At 33.6% G+C, this 25,024-nt stretch overlaps 2 protein-coding genes across 2 annotated transcripts; both read right to left on the bottom strand.

Annotated features, from left to right (window-relative positions):
* Window positions 1–3,474: 3,474 nt before the first annotated feature.
* Window positions 3,475–14,261, bottom strand: LOC132562483 (caspase-2-like). Its single transcript, XM_060227228.1, has 9 exons — window positions 14,124–14,261; window positions 12,753–13,542; window positions 12,309–12,362; window positions 11,212–11,486; window positions 10,411–10,587; window positions 9,877–10,096; window positions 8,498–8,614; window positions 4,252–4,361; window positions 3,475–4,134 (listed from the first exon to the last, which is right to left on the bottom strand). Exons 1-9 carry the CDS (start codon window positions 14,256–14,258, stop codon window positions 4,000–4,002), a joined length of 2,013 nt encoding a protein of 670 aa, XP_060083211.1. The 5' UTR covers window positions 14,259–14,261; the 3' UTR covers window positions 3,475–3,999.
* A 7,398-nt stretch (window positions 14,262–21,659) lies between these two features.
* Window positions 21,660–24,994, bottom strand: LOC132562480 (GDP-fucose transporter 1-like). Its single transcript, XM_060227225.1, has 2 exons — window positions 24,940–24,994; window positions 21,660–23,812 (listed from the first exon to the last, which is right to left on the bottom strand). The coding sequence occupies exon 2, from the start codon at window positions 23,668–23,670 to the stop codon at window positions 22,645–22,647; it is 1,026 nt and encodes a 341-aa protein (XP_060083208.1). The 5' UTR covers window positions 23,671–23,812; window positions 24,940–24,994; the 3' UTR covers window positions 21,660–22,644.
* Between the last annotated feature and the right edge of the window lie 30 nt (window positions 24,995–25,024).

Here is a 25,024-nt window from a genome sequence, read left to right as displayed (position 1 = left end):
GCCAGTACAACATACCAAATACAGCATGCAAAATAATTTATGTAAAATATTTTTATCAGGACTAAGAAGTAGATAATTGGGGATAATTGAACTGGAAAGGATACACAAAGTATCCATGGTTGCCTTTAGGCATAGAACAACTGAAAAGCATTCAGCATCTCAAATTACTAGGGCCTATTTCACTAAAGAGAACTTCACAATTAACATTTTGCATCCAGCGTAACTCATAACGCATTTCACATTCAACTTTTAGCATATTGTATTGGCTTTCAACAAGTCCTTAATATTGGTTAATATCAATACACCATACTATAATTCATTTCTCCACTTACAGTATTACCAAAATTCACCGCAATTAATCTCTCCACTTACAGTATTACCAAAATTCACCGCAATTAATCTCTCCACTTACAGTATTACCAAAATTCATCACTGTCAATCTCTCCACTTACAGTATTACCAAAATTCATCACTGTCAATCTCTTAGCTTACAGTATTACCAAAATTCATCACTGTCAATCTCTCCACTTACAGTATTACCAAAATTCATCACTGTCAATCTCTTAGCTTACAGTATTACCAAAATTCATCACTGTCAATCTCTTAGCTTACAGTATTACCAAAATTCATCACTGTCAATCTCTCCACTTACAGTATTACCAAAATTCATCACTGTCAATCTCTTAGCTTACAGTATTACCAAAATTCACCGCAATTAATCTCTCCACTTACAGTATTACCAAAATTCATCACTGTCAATCTCTCCACTTACAGTATTACCAAAATTCATCACTGTCAATCTCTTAGCTTACAGTATCATCACTGTCAATCTCTCCACTTACAGTATTACCAAAATTCATCACTGTCAATCTCTTAGCTTACAGTATTACCAAAATTCATCACTGTCAATCTCTTAGCTTACAGTATTACCAAAATTCATCACTGTCAATCTCTCCACTTACAGTATTACCAAAATTCATCACTGTCAATCTCTCCACTTACAGTATTACCAAAATTCATCACTGTCAATCTCTCAGTAATGGTTTCAGGGCCCAAAAAATCTATATAACAATTTACATGTTCAACTTTCCAAAACAGGGACATAAAGACAGTTAATAAGTGGTAGGATACAGTACATCAAAAACATCTTTATAAAACTGATCATTTGTTATGTAAATTCTATAGTAATCAATATTCAAAATCAATAAATCTATATCAATTAAAATCTTAAATTCTGTACATGGATTACATCAGTCTATGTAACACAGATATATTTAATAATAAAATTAGATTCTGATTTAACACATGTATATATAACCTTTACAAGAACCATTTCAGCACACTAATTTCATCACATTATCATTATAAAATGAGATACTTTAAAATCATATATTTTTATGGGGACAAATTTTATGGTTTTCAAAAATAAACAAATTAATTGGCACTTGATTTTGTAGTGAAACCTTGCCCATCAAATCCACTAGTACTATAATCTATGTTGACTTTTATCTGTTTATTATTCAGAGTACCTGCAAATTCAATGAAAATAAATCCCCCACGAAAATGGATGATTTTACAGTATACAAAGGATCGGATTAAACAGCTTTGATCCTTTGAACTAGTCAAGCAAGGCAAATTAGGACTTTACTTTCAAACCAACGTATAAGTTGATGTACATACAACATGTATCACAAATAATCAGAACACTACAGCATAGGTCTGGGCAGGTAAAACAATGTTTCCTATGAAAATTTTCATCAGTAAGACATTTATCTTGATTCAATTTTCGTTTTTATCTTTTTGAAGGAAGTTGTCTGTTTTAGCCAGAAGGATCATTTGCAATTGAAACATATGAATGCTCCCTGAAAACAACTTTATTGGACAAAAAATTATAACACAGGGCAATAATTCTGCAGTTAAGGGGTTTCAAGCACTGAATTTAGTACACTGTAACAAAGGGCACTAAATATGTAATTACGGGGCTGCAGCCCCTGAATTTGGTGTGCGGAACATTGTCTTAGTATGACCAATGTATACACCAACTTTCATGATCCTTTCTCCACTGTGCGCAAAGTTATACTCTGGATACAAATGGACAGACAGAAAGACGGACAGACAAAAAAAGCTACCCCAAAAATTTTCAGAAGCATTTTAAGATCACATAAAAAAATGTAAGGGTGTCTTTTAAGAAATTGTAATGTGCATCTACAATTCAAATGTAACAACCTAGTGGATATAGAATACAATCCAGGGACATCTTCATCATTTATACAGGTAAGGTTTACTGCTATTTAAACATGATTAGGAACACATTTTATGAAGTAAAACTTACAGGAAAAAAAATTAAGAAAAGAAAAAAATATCTTCTTATAAATATCTACAGTGAGACGAGAATATATTGTGTGAAAATGCTATAAAATACTAAATTTCTACCATTAAACTGAAAAATCTTTAAATACAATGTGAAAATGAACTCAAATTCTGCTTAGTCTCCATTTGAAAGCTATCTAAAAATATTAAAATACACAAATTCCAACATTCAACAGCTATGTTTGACAAGAGCGTTTCCATCTGATGGAACTTACATAACACTGATAAGGCCTTGTGTGCCTTAGTAAGATATATATTATATAAAGGTAAGGCTGTAGAAGAGAATGCTGTATTTAATCTTACATTTGTATATGTATGTATACATCACATGTATAGACATTTCCTATAATCTTTGAATCAACAAAACTACAATCAATCATATTAAAAAATAAATGTTCCCAATTAGGGTTATTCCAATAAAACATCTAACTGACTTCAGAATCCCAAGATAAATCACTTCTATCCATGCTTTGGTTTCCTGCCAAATTTATATACAGTCAAACTTTGTTATCTCAAAGTCCGTGTGACTGTGGAACCACATACTTCAGTGTACTATCACTTTGAGTTAATCTTTAATCTGTACAAACAATTGTCTCTGTGAACATGTCTCTGTCTCAGTAACGTACCACATACTTCAGTGTACTATCACTTTGAGTTAATCTTTAATCTGTACAAACAATTGTCTCTGTGAACATGTCTCTGTCTCAGAAACGTACCACATACTTCAGTGTACTATCACTTTGAGTTAATCTTTAATCTGTACAAACAATTGTCTCTGTGAACATGTCTCTGTCTCAGTAACGTACCACATACTTCAGTGTACTATCACTTTGAGTTAATCTTTAATCTGTACAAACAATTGTCTCTGTGAACATGTCTCTGTCTCAGTAACGTACCACATACTTCAGTGTACTATCACTTTGAGTTAATCTTTAATCTGTACAAACAATTGTCTCTGTGAACATGTCTCTGTCTCAGTAACGTACCATACACTTCAGTGTACTATCACTTTGAGTTAATCTTTAATCTGTACAAACAATTGTCTCTGTGAACATGTCTCTGTCTCAGTAACGTACCACATACTTCAGTGTACTATCACTTTGAGTTAATCTTTAATCTGTACAAACAATTGTCTCTGTGAACATGTCTCTGTCTCAGTAACGTACCACATACTTCAGTGTACTATCACTTTGAGTTAATCTTTAATCTGTACAAACAATTGTCTCTGTGAACATGTCACTGTCTCCGTAACGTACCACATACTTCAGTGTACTATCACTTTGAGTTAATCTGTACAAACAATTGTTTCTGTGAACATGTCTCTGTCTCCGTAACGTACCACATACTTCAGTGTACTATCACTTTGAGTTAATCTGTACAAACAATTGTCTCTGTGAACATGTCTCTGTCTCAGTAACGTACCACATACTTCAGTGTACTATCACTTTGAGCTAATCTGTACAAACAAACGAAGAGTTGTTGTGAAGGTTATGTTACTTGATAATTTTGACAAATGGGACTATAAGATTATTAAAAACTTCAAATATTCTCTATGCTATTATACCCAGATATAAACATAAAAACAATTGGAAGAACTTGACTTGGTGACTTTTTGATATGGGTTAAAGGTCAAACAGATCCAATCCCAGGAAAGAAGAAGAGGTGAGGTTTCCGCAGTGTACTTTTATATTCAGACATCTGTGACATTTGATCCATTTCAATCTGAGGACACCGAGATATCTTTCTAGAAACCAGCTGGTTCACCTACAAAACAGAAAATTTGGACAAATTAAAACAAACTGCTAAATCTACCGATACAGAATATGAAGTCCTTCCTGTACCAATCACTGCGAGTTTGTAAGCCCCATATTTTGAACCTACCCTGTTTAGCATGGTACACATGTCTTCATTTTTGGCATACTTCATCAAAACTTGGACGAGGGCTTCAATATACCAGCTCCCACGTTCACGATTTCTCCATGCATAATATCCTATCAGAAAGTAAAAGAAGAACAATTTTGAGATAAAGTTTGATTTCAATTGTTATTGGACAACAACAGATAGTATCTATTCATCGGTGAAAATATACAAAATCTGACATTAACCTTTAGACCTATTAACCTTGACCTTTCCAGTCTACAGTGCATTTTTCTGTTCATCATAGGTGTAGGTGACTACCAGGTAGTGCACCATCAAAAGCAAACGTACTAAACTAACTGCTCATTGTTCATCACTGAGTTCTGACCAAGAATTTCTTCAGCTCAAAGAATTAATTCAAATCTACTGTTATTATTGGTCATTTTGATGCAGATTTTATTCACCTCATGAAAGAAATAAACAATATTTCCAGCATGTTGATTTTTAAGTAAAATATTAATTGAACATGTGCAAATACTAGAGTGAAAAGTGGTGGTCATTTAGTAATTTTAGTTGTGTACATTGCCTAGAGACTGAGTATGAGTAAGCTAACCAAATATAAATGAATCAGATGAGAGTTAGAGACAGTAAGAACATTCAATTATGCTGAAGAATCAAAACCCTAAAAGGTTATAAAAAGATTACCAGTTAATACCAATCTAACATTTAATAACAGGAATTCAATGTACATTATGGAATATTCCCCAGACATGTACAAGTGAGGATCAATCTTAGCTGTAGTTATAACAAGTCTAGGAACTTATGAAAGGGAGACAACTTTAGACATGTGACTGGGGCAACTCTGTAAACTCTGGTTGTTGGTGTTCTACAATTTCAACATTATCATGTTTTCTTCACATAAATGTGATTATAACAGAAAAAAAGTTTTAATAAATAGCATATAATAGTAAATAGTAATGATCTCGCATTAAAAAATAAAGGATAAAAAAAGAGGCCCAATGGCCTTAACAGTTACCTGAGTTGCAATGCATCTTGTAACATGTCATAGAAAAGTGACTTAACTACAACTATATTCTACAGATAATGCAAATGTAAATTGTGTGAACATTTACTGCTGTCCCACGCTAAGGCTTCTAACCAAGTTTGAATTAAAAGAAATAACATGGAAGATTTGAAATTTCCTATAAAAAAATCTTCCATCCAAGAACAGTAGAACATCTTTGAAATTCCAGTCAATTTGAAAAATTTTTGGCCCGCCAAACAGCCCCTGGGGGGGGGTCAGCTGAGGTCAATAGGTGCATCTCATAAAACTGTCCTCTTAAACTAATAATTCTAACCGTGTCTGAACTATTAACAATAAAATACAAACAAATTATGTTAACAAATGTAATTTTCTTCTATAAACTAGTAAACTTTAACCCCTCCCTTGTGGGAAAAGTGAGACACTGAGGTCATGAAATTTACAATTATGGAAAAGCATCTGAAGGCCTTTCCATTCATGAAGAGACTTGATTCCAACAAACCTTGGATTTGAGGAGAAGTTTCAATCAATATGACCCTTTTTGGCCCTTCCCCTAATGCCCCTGGGGGTTGGGGACCATATAATTTACTATTTTGGTATGCCTTAAGCCATGGAAAGTTTTGTGTAAAATTTCATTAAAATTAGTTCAGGAGTTTTCAAGAAGAAATCAAAATGTTAAAAGTTTACGATGCACGACGGCAGACAAAAGGGGTTTGCGATAGGTTATGCTGAGACCTTAAACACTATGCTGTGACAAATACTTGATCAAGTGATTCTTCCCCTTTTTTCTGAAAATGATGTTTAAAATTTCCATTTGACTGCAATAAAGTATTTTTCTTATCAAGAAAATTTGTTAAAAGATCTGATTTTTCCTTTTTTCACACACATTTTCTATTGCTACATACTAAGTTAATTTCCCCTGAAATCTAACAGTATACTGACAAAATTTAATTCTTTTTTACTGCAGTAATAGAGATTCAAAGAAGGAATATAACTCCTCCACAATTGTGATCACTTCTATTGATGTCTTGTACTGTGCTACATTGAGTACAATGGAAGTGGGGTGGAAAAGATTCCATGTGATATGTCAAGATACCAGATAATGTGAACTTTTTTGTCAGTTACTCCAGTTCCTTATATTCATCGATGTAATCAGGAGTCGCCATAACTTGTCCATAGAACTGACTTGTCAACAGAAATCGTTATCACTTGTCAACACAACTTCTCAACAAAATTTATAAAAACTTGTCAATAGATGTAACTTGTCAACAATTGCTATAACTTGTCAACAGACATAACTCATCAACAAGAGTTACTATAACTTGTCAATAGACATAACTCATCAACAAGAGTTACTATAACTTGTCAATAGACATAACTCATCAACAAGAGTTGCTATAACTTGTCAATAGACATAACTCATCAACAAGAGTTGCTATAACTTGTCAACAGACATAACTCATCAACAAGAGTTACTATAACTTGTCAATAGACATAACTCGTCAACAAGAGTTACTGTAACTTGTCAACAGACATAACTCATCAACAAGAGTTACTATAACTTGTCAACAGACATAACTCATCAACAAGAGTTACTATAACTTGTTACTATAACATCAACAAGAGTTACTATAACTTGTCAATAGACATAACTCATCAACAAGAGTTACTATAACTTGTCAACAGACATAACTCATCAACAAGAGTTACTGTAACTTGTCAACAGATGTAACTCATCAACAAGAGTTACTATAACTTGTCAATAGACATAACTCATCAACAAGAGTTACTATAACTTGTCAACAGACATAACTCATCAACAAGAGTTACAACTTGTCAATAGACTAACTAACTTGTCAACAGACATAACTCATCAACAAGAGTTACTATAACTTGTCAATCAGACATAACTCATCAACAAGAGTTACTATAACTTGTCAACTTGTCAGACATAACTCATCAACAAGAGTTACTATAACTTGTCAACAGACATCAACTAACTCATCAACAAGAGTTACTATAACTTGTCAACATAACTCATCAACAAGACATAGACATAACTTGTCATCAACAAGAGTTGCTATAACTTGTCAATAGACATAACTCATCAACAAGTGTTGCTATAACTTGTCAACAGACATAACTCATCAACAAGAGTTACTATAACTTGTCAATAGACAAAACTCACCAACAAGAGATACTATAATTTGTCAACAGACATAACTCATCAACAAGAGTTACTATAACTTGTCAACAGACATAACTCATCAACAAGAGTTACTATAACTCGACAACAGAAAAAACTCGTCAACAAGAGTTGCTATAACTTGTCAACAGACATAACTCATCAACAAGAGTTACTATAACTTGTCAGTTACTATAACTTGTCAACAGACATAACTCATCAACAAGAGTTGCTATAACTTGTCAGTTACTATAACTTGTCAACAGACATAACTCATCAACAAGAGTTACTATAACTTGTCAATAGACATAACTCGTCAACAAGAGTTACTATAACTCGACAACAGACATAACTTGTCAACAAGAGTTACTATAACTTGTCAGAGTTACTATAACTTGTCAACAGACATAACTCATCAACAAGAGTTACTATAACTTGTCAACAGACATAACTCATCAACAAGAGTTACTATAACTTGTCAATAGACATAACTCATCAACAAGAGTTACTATAACTTGTCAGTTACTATAACTTGTCAACAGACATAACTCATCAACAAGAGTTGCTATAACTTGTCAGTTACTATAACTTGTCAACAGACATAACTCATCAACAAGAGTTACTATAACTTGTCAGTTACTATAACTTGTCAACAGACATAACTCATCAACAAGAGTTACTATAACTTGTCAACAGACATAACTCATCAACAAGAGTTACTATAACTCGACAACAGACAAAACTCATCAACAAGAGTTGCTATAACTTGTCAATAGACATAACTCATCAACAAGAGTTACTATAACTTGTCAATAGACATAACTCATCAACAAGAGTTACTATAACTTGTCAACAGACATAACTCGTCAACAAGAGTTGCTATAACTCGACAACAGACAAAACTTGTCAACAAGAGTTACTATAACTCGACAACAGACATAACTCATCAACAAGAGTTACTATAACTTGTTATTAGATAGTAATGATCACATCTAGAACGATTACCAACTACACTGATATTTAAGTTTATGTATGATATTTACCTGACTGTGTTGGATAACAGATCAGCATGTCTGACATGGTTGGAAGTTGTCTCATGCTCGGATGGGACCCATCAATCTCATCTGCTTGTTTCCATGCTACACCTTCATCTAGAGCTCCTAATCAACAAATGAATCTTTTTTGTAATTTCACATTGGTAGGATTACAAAATAAACTTGTTTGATAATGCTCTATTAAAAGTGAGTTCATTATACTGGTTTCAAAATGTAAGATGAAAATCAGAAAGCCATCTTATTTTTCTAAATCAGAAAGTCATCTTATTTTTCTAAATCAGAAAGTCATCTTATTTTTCTAATTAATTGAGGCTGCAATGCTGGGAAGCAAGGAAAAATGTTTATCAAGAAAGACAATCCCTAACTCCTGCTGACCACCCTGTTGGCCATCTTGTGTTGTGGTAAATGTGCCGTTTTGGGTATATATATTCAGACCAAAAATGTACAATGCCTAATTCGGATAATTCTGTTAAAACATCTATCCTACTAATGGACTCCTGGTTTTGTTTAGGGATATTTCCCATAGAATTTAATTGATAATTCACTTAGAAGTGATACGGAAACTGAACCATCAATAGAAATGACTTAAGAGTCCTGGGGTCAAGCAGATGTTTTACTGGAATAGCTCTTTGGGTCAATGGAAATTAAACTTAAAGTTAAAGATCTGATTACTACTTTCAGATTACTACTTTCTGAGAAATAATCAACACACAAGAAATGCTTGTAAACATGTTAAATTAACAACAACGTGAATGAAAGGTGATTTGAATAACATTAACATCTACACATTCAATGAACACAGGGCTCTCACACCCCATTTTGGGCCTGGGGCCCTTAGAATTGGGAAAAATAGGGCGTTTTCCTTAGAATTGGGAAAACTTGGGGTCTAAATTGCTAAAAAAAGATACCATTTTGCATTGGCAATGAGCCGAATATTGGCCCCAAATCTGGCAGATCGAGAGCCCTGGATCATTAATCACTACAACTAAATGTAGTCAGGTTTCTGGTCATTTATTACAGCCTGCAAGTTATATCATACGATAATCAATTCCTACGGCTGCTACACCTGTATAAACCTATGTATTCTGTGTCTGCCTGTCTGGGTCAATGTTTACTGTGGTCACTCCAAAATAAACCTAGGATCCCCTGGTTAATTCATTTTTCCCTAAAAGAGTTCCCAGGTTGAAACTGATTTAACCTAACCGACATGGATGTAAATTAACAGAACCCATACACATTTGTCAGATTGTAGAATAACCACATCTTTACAGAACCTACAGAAATTTAACAGATTATTTTTTTTCTCAAACTTACCACCTCCACAAAATTCAGTACAAATTTGACAGATTAATAGTTTCAAAACTTACCACCTCTACAAGCCTGAATGAAGAAAATCTTTGGTTTGCCAATGAGACTTTTACAACTATTGTTGTCAAACAGAGAGAAGATGTCATCCAATTTAAGTTTGTTTCCATCTGTGCCAAACAGGTATCCTTCCTCTCCGTGACTGAGAAGACACACCACACAGCAGTCTGCATGGACATGATCCTCCAGAGAAGCAAATTGCTGCAGTTTTTTCCCAATATCCTGTCAGAAGAGATTCACTTTGAAAGTAAAGCTAGCAGTCATTCTTAACTAGTCACACGTAAAATTGAAGCAAATATCTTTTGTTTTTGATCAGTAGGTCAAGGATATTTGTAAAGACTAACTTGACTGTTCTTTTTTGTGTGAAAATAGAAAATGTCTGCATGGCATGAATGCCTCTACTGTTACACAAGTCAGAACCTTAAAAACTAATAAAGTATAAAACTTAATGTTATGATGGTAAATATGAACCATATCCATCAAGATCGCTTAATCACAAATCTCCAATATAACATTTCACATAAATTTGGACATACGTCTGCTGTAAGTTTGTCGGAATCGTTGTAGACTGTGACACAGAAGTGAAGCTGAGTAAGCAGATTGTGAAGGTTATCTCTGTCTATATTAGTTCCTCGTCTTGGTAACTTCCCCTCCACTTCATTAACATTGATGATCAGAGCTTGGCCCCGTGGAATCCTTCGCATCGCGTAAGACTACAACAAGTCATATGAACATGTCGTCAAAACTTTTTGAGCTCACGCTTTGCATAGCCGAGACTTCTTTAGAAGGAATAAAAACAAGAAAAACCTTAATTGTTATTCAATACTTAATCTTGATACCTTTTAAATTTATGTGGGTTTCTTGTGAAATAGTGTATAGTTGTTAAATTCCACAAGGTTAATATTTCCCTTTTGTTCTGGTTTGGGCAGTTTCCAAGTAATAAATTTGTACATATCTATGAACTTGTGTCCATGTACGGTATATAGGCATGAAAGGTATTTCGTGAGATTTTCGTTCACTATAAAGACGTTGGCTGGGATTTTAATTCTGCGCTATCTTTACTGATAAGGGATATAGTATAATTAAATTTCCATGAATATCACCAACTATACAGTATTTTAAGATGTAAAGGAATCATCCATTCATATTCATTCTCAATAAATTAATTCACTAATTTTGCACTTTTTTTGTAATAGGTGTCAATATTTAAGATAAACTAAATTATCACTGCTACAGAATAAAGGCTTATTATTACTGTAATGCACCACAATGACAGAGATGAAAATTTAATGTAAATCAGTAGGACTTTTTAAAGACATAAAAAAAAAGATACAAACTTTCTTGAAGTGACTCAGATAAAACTGCCGCTGACAAAGTGCAACATGTACGGAGACTGGTCCATCAGTAAGGTCAATATCTGGATCATCAAACTCTCCGATGGATTGGAAAGGAGGGACATGGGTGTTCCTCTGGCTGCCTGGGTCCACCATAAAGATTTCTGGATTGTACATTCCCTGTGATTCATATGATGTGTCTCTGACACATATTGGACCCCCAGATCCATCTCTTACAGGTAAAATCACAGTTTCTTCTGTCCGAAGTCGTTTGATACCTGTCAAATCAATGTTAAGTTAATTTGTTTCTTTCTGACAAACATGATACCAAAGCCTTCAACATTACATCGATTACAGCCCTGCCATACTGTGTAAATAAAATAATTCACATCTATAGTATCAGCTTAAAGAACAGGACTATCAGGTGTCTGTTTCTGGCAAAGCTAGATTTATTTGAAGGTTTTGTTAAAGATCAGAAATTGGGACATGAATGGAAATTACCGTGTTTTAAGTTTAAGTATTGCATATCTATGAGTATCTTATGTAAAATTATTTACAAAAACCGGGTTTTTTTCTAATTACATTTCATACAAATAGCTAGTTAATAATACATTCTGAAACTAACATGGAAGGCACAGGTCAATTATAGACTTGAATAAATGTTTGAACACAAACATATAAAACATTATTAAATTCATCACAGCTACTTGTACAGGGGCTTTCAGGGTCTGTCACACACATGTACATACATATGTTACAATGCAAATCACAACAGATGTGTCAATCCAAATCAAATGACATATGACCTGTTTTCCCATAGTCAGAAATATTTGCCATTTAAATGAGAAAACCATTTTCTTGTCATATGTTAATATTTGACAAGTTTTTTTTAATATCTGTTAGATAAGTTTGATAGATCATCAGAGGTCAAAGAAGATTAACCAGAAGTGTAGACCAACCACGACATCTAGCATGGCTGAAATCAGGTTACTTGTCGATAACAAAAGTTAAAAACAAAATTCCAGTAAATCTGAACAGCTTCATCCAAAATAAATGAATATAGACTGTACATTGCAAAACTAGATATCATTTTCACTCACCAGGATGGTCATGAGAGTCCTGACTGGGATTGAAAGGTCGTTTGATTATACCATCTGAAACACAGGATAATACATTCAACTCAAGAACAAAACTCTCAAATCACAATCGATCTGGCTTTGATTTTCCATCCAAGAAGCTCAAACTTTAGAAAAAAAATACAATATCGTAATGAAAAAAAAATAATTGAATTTGTCAGTAATATTCGATGGAAATCATTAACATGTTCACAGTGATTTTTTAAAGATTTTTCAGGCAAGTCATGAATATTGATATCACCCTTTTAGTATTAGCCTTTCTTCCACATACTTCCCAACTCCATATAAGATTTTAAAACAGAATATGCAGAAAAGCCGATTTCAAATATGATTGTGACAAAGGGATAAAGACTCAGATAGTGAATACCTTCATAATGTTTCAGTAACCTACAACTGTTACAAACGTACCTAGACTATCAGTGCGTGACAACATTTCTCTGTCACTTTGTCGTATTCGGAAATATTCCTCTTGTAAAGATGATCTCTGTCCCACATACTCTTGTCCCTGATGGGCAACAAATACCTCCCTGGGAGTCATATTGGGAAGGGTATACATGGAGTCCTTTGTCACATAATGTTTGGACCTGATTCTGTTGTTTAAATATTCCTCATGTTCTCTCTCTATATAATCTTGATTTTCAGTCAAGCCCTTTTGAGTATGCATCATATATGGCATCTTTTGAAATCTAGCTTTGTCTGGTATTGTGTTCCATGTGTTTCCATGGGAACTGTACTCTGACCACTCTGGGTCCTTCAGATGTTGATTTTCTGACCCGGCACCATAACTATATGGATTTTGTTTTTCCAAGTAAGGTTTTGGTAAATTGCTGTAACGATCAGGTCCCTGCTCCTGCATGATGGCCGCATACTGAAACTGTGATCTGCTTGGAGCAAGAACAGAGACCCCTGACGGACCAGCAAATTCAACAGACCCCGAGTTATTTTCTGAAATTTTGGTAATCTGGGTATTTTCTGGGATTTTTTCTGTTTTCTGTGTTGATGTTTCTGTTTCTTTGACACATTTTGTCTTCTCAGAACTTTGATCTTTTTCTTCTTTCTTTCCGTCTGATTTCAAGTACAAGTCAACAATATATTCTTGTTCAGTAGCAATGAGAGCATCACAAAAGCCTTGAAATGCATTAGGTCCATTCAAGACATCCAACAGTTTTTCAGTTCTTGCTTCAGGAGTTGAACACGCCTGGAAATTAATTAAAATAGGGAATTATTATAACAAATGGTTGCTAATGAACTGTTTCTATCTGACTTGTTTTACACAAGAAGAGTAGAAAAAGAATTACTCAAAAAGCAGAAAATGCAAATACATGTTACAAATAATTGTGATTCCCTTCACACAAAAATTCTCAAAAGCTGCCTTCTTCAAATGGAAATATTTCAGACAGAGGATAGGATCACAAATCTTTGTGTTGACCAAATCAGTCTTGGGTGTAATACTGAACATGTAGGATAAGCATAAATGTGTTGTACTTACTGAGTCTTCTGACTCTAGTGTTTTGTCTCAATTTCTGATAGTCAAAAAATCTTATAGAACTGTTCAATATCCAATTCTTCCAACAGAAAGACCAGCTTTAAAACATCCCTTCTCAAAATAATAGTTTGTTCAATGGGAGCATATATGAACCTTTCACTTTTCTGAGGTTTTAAGTTTTGAATACATGCAATCTTCATCAGTTATATGTGTTGAAAATTGCAGCACTTTTAAGTCAAAAAGAATAACTGGAACACTCCCAAGCCTACTTTAGAACACCTTTTTGAGCTCACCTGTATTGTGTTGCCGACACGTTTAGAAATTATTTTACGTGACAAGAGCTGTGTGATAAGTCCATCATCAATATTTATGTTATCGACGAGGTCCACTCGACTTGTTCGCAGAATCTCCTTGTGCTGCTTGTCCATTCTTAGTTTTAAAGCAGGCTCTCTGTCATTTTCTACAAAAGAAAACAAGAATAGAGATTCAAAACAAAACAAAATATTATCTAAATGTAAAATAAAATCATTTGTCTTTTCACCTGCCAGTAAGTTAAAAATCTGTTCATTCCACTATACTTTGACAGAGTAAAACTTGAAAGTTTTTTCACCAGATTTCTTGTCAAGCATCAGTCAAATGAATAAAAATCAATTATGAATCATACAACATAAATATCTCATATTCGAAAAACATTTTCAAAATTATCACTTTTTATGACTCATTTCTTACATGAATAAACTAATGGGTTGTAGATAGATAAATGACAAAGGAACAGTTTGTGGTATGGAAAAACAAAAATCAACTAATAAATATGGCTAATATGAGAAAAATTACCAAATATTAAATATTTACATTGTACATCTAATCATTTAAAAAGGCACACACACATGTACAGCAATTGATAACCACCAATTTCAGAATATAGTTTTACATATTTGTTTTCATAAAAATATCATTCATGTGCCCAGTGATGATTTTATGTAATATCTGTGTCACTGTTGGCTAACTCAAGCATCTCTGTTATCCAGTGTCATCAGGAAAGGAAGTGCAGTCACATTCAAATACATGTCTGTCATTTCAGGTGAATGAATTTGAGGTTGTATCCACACAACAATTTAACAAATAAATCTTCCAGTATGAACATACTTCATTACATTTATTCACGCATACATATTTGGACGAGATTCATTCTGCATGTCAAGACAACATGGTATGGTTAGAAATCCTTTCAATTCACAGCCACCTGGGTGTGGAAAAGTCTAATTTATGGAGTTTGATATGCAGTTGCAGTAGATGTAGCTCCTGAAGATTTGCATTTCTTCTCATAAAATATAACTGGTCAATTTAATCCCTTTGTCCCATTAATCGTTAGTTTTTATGTCATATCTATATATGACCATTAGACACATATCTCTTAATATATAATCTACAAGCAGCACTATAATATTGTAGTACTTCAATATGTTTGTAATACCTTTTAAAAATAATGTATTCTATGCATTCAGTTTACGTGGTGCATGATCGTAATGTTTTGTTGTTTATTATTGTACCACTGTTATAGTCATAAGCATTGCATACTAAACTAATGTTAATTGTTTCAAAACACAGATAAAATAAAAGTTCTTGTATTTTGTATCTTGTTTAACTGAAATAGCGTAGCTAATGAGTCTAAAGCTGAGGTCCGAATGCGCCAAAATACCCGTCTTAGACCCATGTCTGCAGACTACAGGTACAACATGTATCGTGTATGTGTTTTACGGTCTTCCTATTCACTATTTTGAAACATCTCTTGGTGGAATACAACGCTAAAATGAAAGGCGTTCTCGTTAGATTGAAAAATGAATTAACTTTTTTTTCTGTAAAATGCTCGCCCACATGTAACGACAGCTAGCGCCATTTTCAAAATATTGAAATAAGCACCAACCTATCGGTCGCGTGAAGAACTTATCATACAACCAACACTGGCTATATATATATATATAAATCCAGTTAATATAGAAATGCAGAAGTCCAAAGTAAGGATTTTCTTGTTGTGTGTTTACCTATTTCTGGTTCCTGCACTGTATTTTTCCAAGTTTCCAAACTTCGTCCATTTTCTCAACATGATTTTAACGCCTCACTGTTTGCTCAATGGGAGAGCGAAACAAGGGAAACAACTTATGTGAATGAAAATTTTATATTAGAATTAGTAAATTTCGTACAGCCCATTCGCAAATAGCTTGAAATGGATTCATGATTTTGGCAAGTAACAAGTAGATAAATACCTTCCTATGAAATCTATTGAATGGTAAACGGTAATAAGATGAAAGAAGATATTGGCTCATTACTAAGGCCATATTACGGTTTAACGGGACGTCTTATATGTCCCTGGTTTAAGTAAATAACTCTCTGTAACACTAAGATATAGTTTTCCCACTTTAATAGTCAATTATTTTTAAATCATGAAATGCCTCCATATGAAAGGTCCACTGGTCATAACTTATCTTAAATTGCCCGCACTTGTTTGCCTGCATTAGAATTCCGATCGATAATAATTGAAACGTGTCATTGCAGGATACGACAAACATTGAGGGATGGAGAAGTGGGTGGAATAAATGATCTTATATTGACAGGACATCAATGACATTTTTGGTTTTTTTTTTTTTTTTGTTTTTTTTTGTGTGTGTTTTTTTAAATATTATTTTTGCCTGCCGGATTATTTAGACAACCTTTTAATTCTTCCTTTCAGTATAAAATGCAAAATGATTAAAGTACCAATCAAGGGATAGATTTTGAAAATGACCCCTCCAGTAGTTGGCTAGAGATCCCTGCATGATCTTAGTTCCCGAAATGTAGTCTGAGAAAGAGAAATCCAGAAACTTTCACGAATTAAGGATAACAAACTTCCTATTCAAAATCAAAGATGGCCACCTGTCAGCCATCTTGTTTTTTCAATTCAATCCCAAACTCAAAATAGCACAACCAAGGACCAAGGGGGACCTATCGAAAAAATCATTTCTCAGTATTTTCAAACAAATAGCAATAGCAAACCTTCCTATTAAGAAATCAGGACGGCCACCTTTCAACCATATGAAATCTGAGAAAGATCCAAACAGCACTTCTCCAGAAATATGGCTGCCAGTCGACCATATTGTTTCCAAGATTGGTACCAAAAAATTAAACAACTCGAGATAAAATGTAGCCTACACATGAAATATGAAAATTATTCATCAGGTACTTCTCAAGAAATAGAGATAACAAATAATTGATGTCAAAAATGGCTTGTCGACCAGTATTTTTTTTCTGGATTAGTCCCAAAAGCAAACAGGCCCTACAAGGGACCAAAGGAAATCTACATATGAATTTTGGGAAAGATCCATCCAGGCCTTCTACAGGAATAACAATAACAATAACAAATTAAGACCGTTAAAATACAAGGTGACTTTTAGCTTTTCCGAACAAAAGGGACTATGCACAACTAGGGACAAGGTCCCTATGACCTATGAAATTTGAGAATGATTCATTGAACAACACATCTTTAGAAATAGTACTGTCAAAATCTAAGATGGCGGCCATATTATTTTTCAGATCAGTTCATAAATCAGACAAGAAACAACTAGGGACCAAGTGAAATCTAACGTAAAGTTTGAGAATGATCCATCAAGCACTTCCCCAGAAATAGCCAGAAGAAATTATTACTGTGAAAAAATCCAAGATCGTCACTGGTTGGTAATTTTGTTTTTCCAAACTGTCCCAAAGTGGTATATTGTACAACTAGCAACCAATAGAAACCGTACATATGAAATTTGAAAATAATCAATCCATTACCTTTCAAATCTTGACAAAAACAAGAATTATTTAATGTTGAACAGATGAACAACAGAATGCTTCAGACCAAATTTGGATGAAATACTGCCATTCTTACAGCAGGAATGATTCCTCTTGTTTCCCTATTGGTTCCCACCCTGCTACCCCTATGGGGATTGAGACTCACCGTTTACATAAAACTGAGTTCCCTTCAGCCAAGGATGCTTTAGACCAAATCCTATCATTCCGACAAAAAAAATATTCTAAATAATTTGATGTATATCCCGTTTGGGGCCCACCCTGGGCCTCTTGGAAGCGAGGATCCACCAACATTACAAAAACAAAATTTCTTTCCCATTCTGAAGACTGCTTTCATCCAGATCTGCTCAGTTGTCCGTAACTAGTAGAGATTTTTAATAAAAGCTGACATAGAGATGGATGGACTGAGAGATGATGGATGCTGTGTTATGCTAAAAGCTCACCTGGCCCTTTAATTAGGCCACGCAAGCTAGTAAACTGTAGCAGTCAAAATCAAAGCTCAATATCCACTTTGAAAGGCAAAAATCACAACAATGAATGTAATTATAATCAAATTTTTTAATTGCAATGAACATGGAGATATAGGTGGTTAACTGAAAGACATGTTCATTACACCAATAAATAAGCTTGAATTATATAACAGCTGTAACACAAAAAACTATTGGTGATCAAAATACATGCCATGTAATTCCTATAAGCTCAATTATATATACATTTATATATATCTAACCATTTAACTAAATAGAACAGCAAGTGCATGCATTGGTGAAAGCAAAAATCTTTCTAGAGTAAATCATTGACTAGTTATTATTACACGATATATGGCACCAAAAATAAAAATTATTATGCAAAATTTTGTTAAGAAATGTTATGGAACCTTATCTTCTGCCAATCTATCAAATAATACTACTTGTAGCAAGCTGGTTCCTTAATGTGATATAATACTTGAGTTGGCTAAAAGCAAGTATGACATTTGATTTCCTTTTTTAAAATGCTTTTTTACACTATAAAAGCAATAATAAATAACATACATCTCATTCCACGTGCTCCGTGATATCACTGAAGTAAATAAGTGGTCATTAAAAATGTAAAACAGTTTTTGAGTACATTTTTACATTAAAAACTTCAGCTTAATACATTATATGAATATAAAATACACAATATCAACTAAATACATCAAAGTAGAAACAAACACAAGACTTTTGATACAACTTATATATTGGTACATGAAGTTTAAACACACAAGCCTCCGTTTGATATATTTACCAAACTTTAACTAAAAATGTTGAGTAAAAATACAGCTATGCAAGTTAAGAATATCTTTGAATTCAGCTTTACCGATGAAGAAAAATAGATATTCATGTATGAAATTTCTTGTTCACATGTAGAAAAGTTTAGAGACATGTTTTGTATCTGTGAAATATTTTCTGGAGTATGATGGTTTTAACGGATTTTAGGAAACAAAAATATTGAAATAATGAAATTATACTCAAAGACCAATCCTATATCATATCATTAAAAACTTCAATCAAGAACACTTGTTTATTATGCAAGGAAGTGGCAACTATAATTCCTCAGTTGATTGGAATTTTTTCACAAGATACAGTTATTCATTAACTCCTCTAAAATGAAGATTCAGCTTAAACATGTAGGATTTTACACGAGTTTCTGTTTGATATGTAAAGTTATGAAACAAGTCTAAACATGCTTCATTTGATCTCAATGTTGAATTTGGTGAGCTAAAATGAAAAATTTGTGATGTCTGTCATAATTTATAATCCTTTTCACAATGATGTTTCAAGCAAATACTGCAGAAAACAGACAATTCTAGATTAAACTTTAAAAGTAATGTCTATGTCTATAGTCTCCATGGTTACAACACAATGCCATCTGTATGTGTGTGACATCATTAGAGTTTTTAAAGTGACGTCACATGAGTAATATGCAAAAATATGACATGGTTAAATTTACTGAATTACAGGACAATCGTGTCATAAATGAATTTCTCCATGTAAACTAGATAAATCTGGATTAACATAAAGGATATTTGTGTTTAACATACAAGACTCAATACCAAGGAATAATGATGGATAAGTCTAGAGTGTCATGCCATCAAATTTACAATCCTATTACAAGCAATTTACAAGCAACTATTGTCTCTGTCTCAAAAACTGTATCATTGTAATTATGGAACAAAGTTGTTACCCTTGAATATTGCATCTATAGCTTTATTTAAGTCTGATATTCTAACACAAAAAAGTGAAATTATGGTTGGAAAAGTAGAGGGAGGGGAAATAGAATGAATTGTGTCTACTGTCCATAAATGTTTATGTACTTTAGGTCTAGCTTTCCTTTAAGGGATAAAGATCTGTTGATTTAGTCTACAGAGCTTGGTCTTGTTTTGTGTGGCTCCAAGAATATTATGAGTTCAATTGTACACTGCATTGACCCTTATCATCCAAAGTTAGAGAAAATGGGTCAAACTACAGGAATTTGCATAAACTGCAAACACCAAAAATTCCATCTACCAATACACTCTATGAATCAGAGCTCTTCATCTTTACATCACAATAAAAATTATCACTACACATAAGTGGTAAATTATATATGGAATTTATAAATTCACAGTTTAGCTATTAAACATGGTTATATAACTTCTGAAGTACCTTTTTCAGTGGAGCTACTCTTAATTCTGATTTCTGTGTTCTCTGCATCAACAGCCATACATGGTCTTTTCAGTATTTCTCAAGAAATAGCAATAACAATCTTTATTGAAAAAATCTGAGATGGAAGCCTGTCAGCCATTTTGTTTTTCTTATCAGTCCAAAAATCAAATGGGCACAAATAGGGACCAAGGGGAGTCTAGATATGAAATTTGAGAAAGATCCATCAAGTTCTTCTCAAGATATAGCAATAACAAAATTGTTTATGGATAGACGAACGGGCAAAAGACCCAGGACATAGGTCAATTTGAACAGCAGATGGTGGGCTAAAAATGAGAAATCATGTAGCTAATTTCAAGTTCAAGTACATGCAGTTTACATTTATAGAAAATTTGAATATTTTTTTGTTGGAAAGTATGCTATGTTACAGTATCTCCCTTTGAAATTTAATCTCTGTTTCTGATACACCCAAAACTATGATACTTGTATTATAAAACAGTACAGGGAATGGCAGCAGCGAAATGCAGTGAAAATAATCAAATGGAATATCTAGAATAAACACAATTTACATCAATTTTCTTTGTGGAAGACAAAATGGCATAAATTTGAAGAACACCTTAGTTATCTTGTATTGTAATAAATATATGTACTAATTTATACAAACATAAACAAGTTGATTCAGCTAGTAGTTTAATTTACATACTGCATATTCAGTCCTTTCAATGAGTTTGATATTTTCATGTTTTCACCATTAATGAGGAAAACTGATTTAAAAGCTGAACAAATTAAACTGAAATCATGGGAATGTCTAACTGTCATCGATATTAATCACTCTAATATCAACTTGTAAATAATCATTTTGATTGTATTTATTACAATGTATACTAAATTGTGTATTAGAAGACCACAGAAAAATGTTGATCTGATGAAACCGACAACATTCTGCACCCCTACCCTGTCAAGCTTATCAATATAGAGTGGAACAAAGGGCAGTAATTCTGGGTATCAGAAGGAGCCGACAACAACTCTGTGAACTGTTTGTCATACCCTCTGTCACACAGGGAGAAATGATTTTATTCCATACTTCACAGCTGTGCTTGCTAAATAAAGATAAATAAGTCTTTTCCTAAGAAAAAACTTAATTCATGCTTTCATTCTTAACAATGCATCACTCACAGGAGGATCCATCATCAATTTATGTAGTGTAGGAATGTCACAACCCAGTCCTTTGGACCAAGTGAATTAAATAGTCATAAACTATATTAACTACAGTACTTAATAAAATATGTTACTAATAAATACAGTAATTAAATAAAATCATAATAATTTTAATATGTGCTCATTTACATCAGTAAATCTATGATGCAAAATCTTGTGTTACTTTATCAAGACATGCTGAATGAATTAATAAACTGTAAAAGAATATTTCATCGAGGAAAATTACATGAAAATTTACATTGAAAAGTCTTTTGTTTTGTTTGGCAGTATGCTAAAATATGAAAGGCCTATTTTCATGGCCAAAATGAGTGTTGTCTCCGTAAAAAGAAGAAAAGAATATCATTCATTGCAGTTTTCAAATTCAAAGAAAAGTTTCCTTGTTTTCCTCAAATCATAAATGTACATACCTTCAGAACAAAATAAATGCATGTTCCTGACAATTGTTGGCAATTGATCACAAGAAAAACATAATTTTAAGAATATTTCAAATCAACAATATCATTTTGTTCATCAAAATATGAGGCAAAAATAAGAAAACAAGTACAAGTGGTATTAAGGACTGATATAGCAAACCTCAGACCTATGTAGGAACTTGGATCTCTTTATCACAAATTTGTACAGCAGCTATATGTATGCATTGAGTGTATTGTACTCATCAAATTGTGTTAATGATGTGCAATTATCAATAACTACCAGAATGCCAACATAAAAAATATCTCCTGATTTTAGAATATATCAATATAATTTCAATTAAGTGTATTAAATTCTGTCATTTTTCCTATAGTTTTGAATGCTGATTGAAATACTTCACAAAAAGTAACAGCAATAATTAATACAATGAGATCTGAGTCACTTCAACATACTGTATCATCTTTTATCATACAATTGGCTCTTCAGGTCAACAGTTAAACACTGACACTAAGTAATGAGGCAAGAAAAAGCATTACCTGGCATTTCTATTTAATTTGTGAACTTGCAATAATATATTGGTAGGCTCAAAACTACAACACCAGGCAAAGACTTGTAAAGCCTGATAATTCTTCACTTTTTACACTTCATACATACAGTATAGATAACCATTGAGTAAGCCCTATAATGAATTTGAGATTCAATTAGCATTTGCCTTCTGAATAGAGACATCTGTGTAAACAGGAAGTGGTTTCCTAGACCCATTCACGACGCTACCAGGTGGACCTTCATTTATTTTAGTGTAAGCATACAAGAAGATTCCGAGAATCACAAGTACGTTGCCACACCACCACATCAAAGTTTTATATTCGTGGTAGAACATGATTGCCAACATCGTCTGTATCACTGACTTAGCATTGATACTGATATGATGTGTCACAGGAGATGTGTATTTCACTTGTAATGCACTAACCCAGCCAATTGATAAGCTAAGAAAGCCAGAAAATGTCAAGAACATCCAGAAGCTTGCATTGGTCACAAGATCTGATGATAACACCTGCTGAGCTTGGCCAGAACTGATGACAAGTGGCAGGAAGATCCACACACTGTTTATGTTGTTATAGTAGGCTTGCTTCAAACTGTCACCATCTAAAACCACTTCCACCCTCTTGAAATAAATTCCACAGACTGCATTTGCTAAACTTGCAAATATTCCATAGATCATTCCCCAAATACTGAGGGTACCAGCATTATCCTCTTGGTCAGTGCCAATAACAAATCCCATGATTACCAATGCACATGAAGCAATTCCTAAAATTGGGACAGACTTCTTCAGAATGCAAAAGGAAAGTATTATAGTGAAAATCAATGTGAAAGATCTAGCCACCTGGTAGAAGGCAACACCAATATGCTTTAACATTAAATTGTTGAAAGTCAAACCGATGACAAAAGAGAATGAGAGTTTAAGCATATCACTGTTCAGTAACTGATGTAGATCAAGTGTGGGGAGTGCCAGACCCAGGCGTAGGTGTCCAGACCACCATGTAACTAGTTTGATGAGGAAAACTGCTGAAAGACTTTGGTACCAAGCGACAAATATCGATAAATCGTTGATACCATAACTACCACTCAGGATGTGCTTGTTGATAAAAACCATGGAAATAGACACAATCCAATACAGGGAGATGACACATGCAATCTGTTGTGATGACCGTTTTGTTTCCATAGTAGAATCAGAGGAACTTCATAAACCAGGAAGTTGAACTCAATAAGATCTGCTGAATGGATTTCAAGTGATGTGTCCCTATTTCACCAAGAGGTTCCCTGACTTGGACTTTGCTGCTCCTCAATTTGTGTCAACAGGTTTCCTAATAAAAACAAAACATTTTTCATCACATTTACATCTAATACACTGCCACAAATTTGGTACAAAAACAGATAAAGGCAATCAATGTTTAAAATCAGAAATCTGATGCAATCATCAGCAGCAGCCACTAAGGTTAATATCAGATATAGGATATCAACAAAACATTGACCACATTCATCAAGCTGAAGACCAAGTTGAGAGAATGAGTAAACAGGCTGGGAACATACATGATGTGACTGACGAACTATTCACTGCAGAGGGTTTTTTCTTGCTGAATTCAGACACATTGGTGTGGTGTAAAGGTAGTCAAAAAGTGCTTTTCTTTCTTTCATCATTACTTCTTAATAGCAATACAAAATGACAAACATGTATTCAAAAAATAGGAGACCATGATGGCCTATGTATGGTATAAAATATAATTCATATTCGTAAACAGAAACTTCAAAATTGTTGTTTAATTTGTTTACAATTTAATAAACTATACACTGTACATGCACAGGTGTAATCCAATGGACAGCCACACTTTATCATGTACAGGTAAGTGAATCTATGTTAAGAACATTATCACCAGTGTATTTTTTTTCTGGCAAACAATGCCATCTTATCAAAAGCAAAGATGATTAATTTTAATATAAAAAAGACAACATATGTAGCTACGATATACATGTAGATTAGCACGAGAATGAGAAGATCACAATTTGTTTGGATTATCAGTTAATCGCTAGTTTATAAAAGAACTATACACCGGTACCAGGAATTCTGGTACCTATTCACTTTCATACAGAGAATTTTCTTCTGGGTAGATTAGTGCTAAAATTATAATGCAGTATTACTGGCCAGATTCTTACTCATTAATGAGAAAAATACTCTGCTCTGTAATGAAAGGAAGTGTTCCAATGCACCCTCTCAAACTCGTGGATTCCAAACCTGCTAACAGACTAGCTAACGTATAGCTTGAGATGAAGAAGAGAAAGAGAAATTCTATCCATCTTGATACTGCAGCACCCTCTTAGTCTTACGAGTATCATTGGCCTTCATGTATATGCCTTCCAATGTTCATATTTGATATCGCAATTTCTAACGCTTAAGAAACGTATAATCAGTATTCATAATTGTGTAATTGTTTACCACATATCTGCACATCGCCAGGTGCATCTTCCGTGAGTCTTCCTGTGTGTTCCCCTCTGCTTCATACAGTCAACGTCATGTAATG

Source organism: Ylistrum balloti, unplaced genomic scaffold, assembly GCF_031769215.1.
Source record: "Ylistrum balloti isolate Yb309-2 unplaced genomic scaffold, AGI_CSIRO_Ybal_v1 Utg371430, whole genome shotgun sequence".
NCBI lineage: Eukaryota > Metazoa > Mollusca > Bivalvia > Pectinida > Pectinidae > Ylistrum > Ylistrum balloti.
The sequence above is the reverse complement of the archived record's forward strand: the minus strand, read 5'-3'. Positions and strand labels throughout refer to the sequence as shown.

Coding starts and splice junctions, on each gene's coding strand:
- LOC132562483 (XM_060227228.1), bottom strand. CDS start 14,258: ATGGACAAGCAGCACAAGGAGATTCTGCGAACAAGTCGAGTGGACCTC. Junction 10,588..11,211: donor ATCTGAGTCACTTCAAGAAA/GTTTGTATCTTT, acceptor GACTTGTTGTAG/TCTTACGCGATGCGAAGGAT. Junction 10,097..10,410: donor CCGACAAACTTACAGCAGAC/GTATGTCCAAAT, acceptor CTCTTCTGACAG/GATATTGGGAAAAAACTGCA.
- LOC132562480 (XM_060227225.1), bottom strand. CDS start 23,670: ATGGAAACAAAACGGTCATCACAACAGATTGCATGTGTCATCTCCCTG.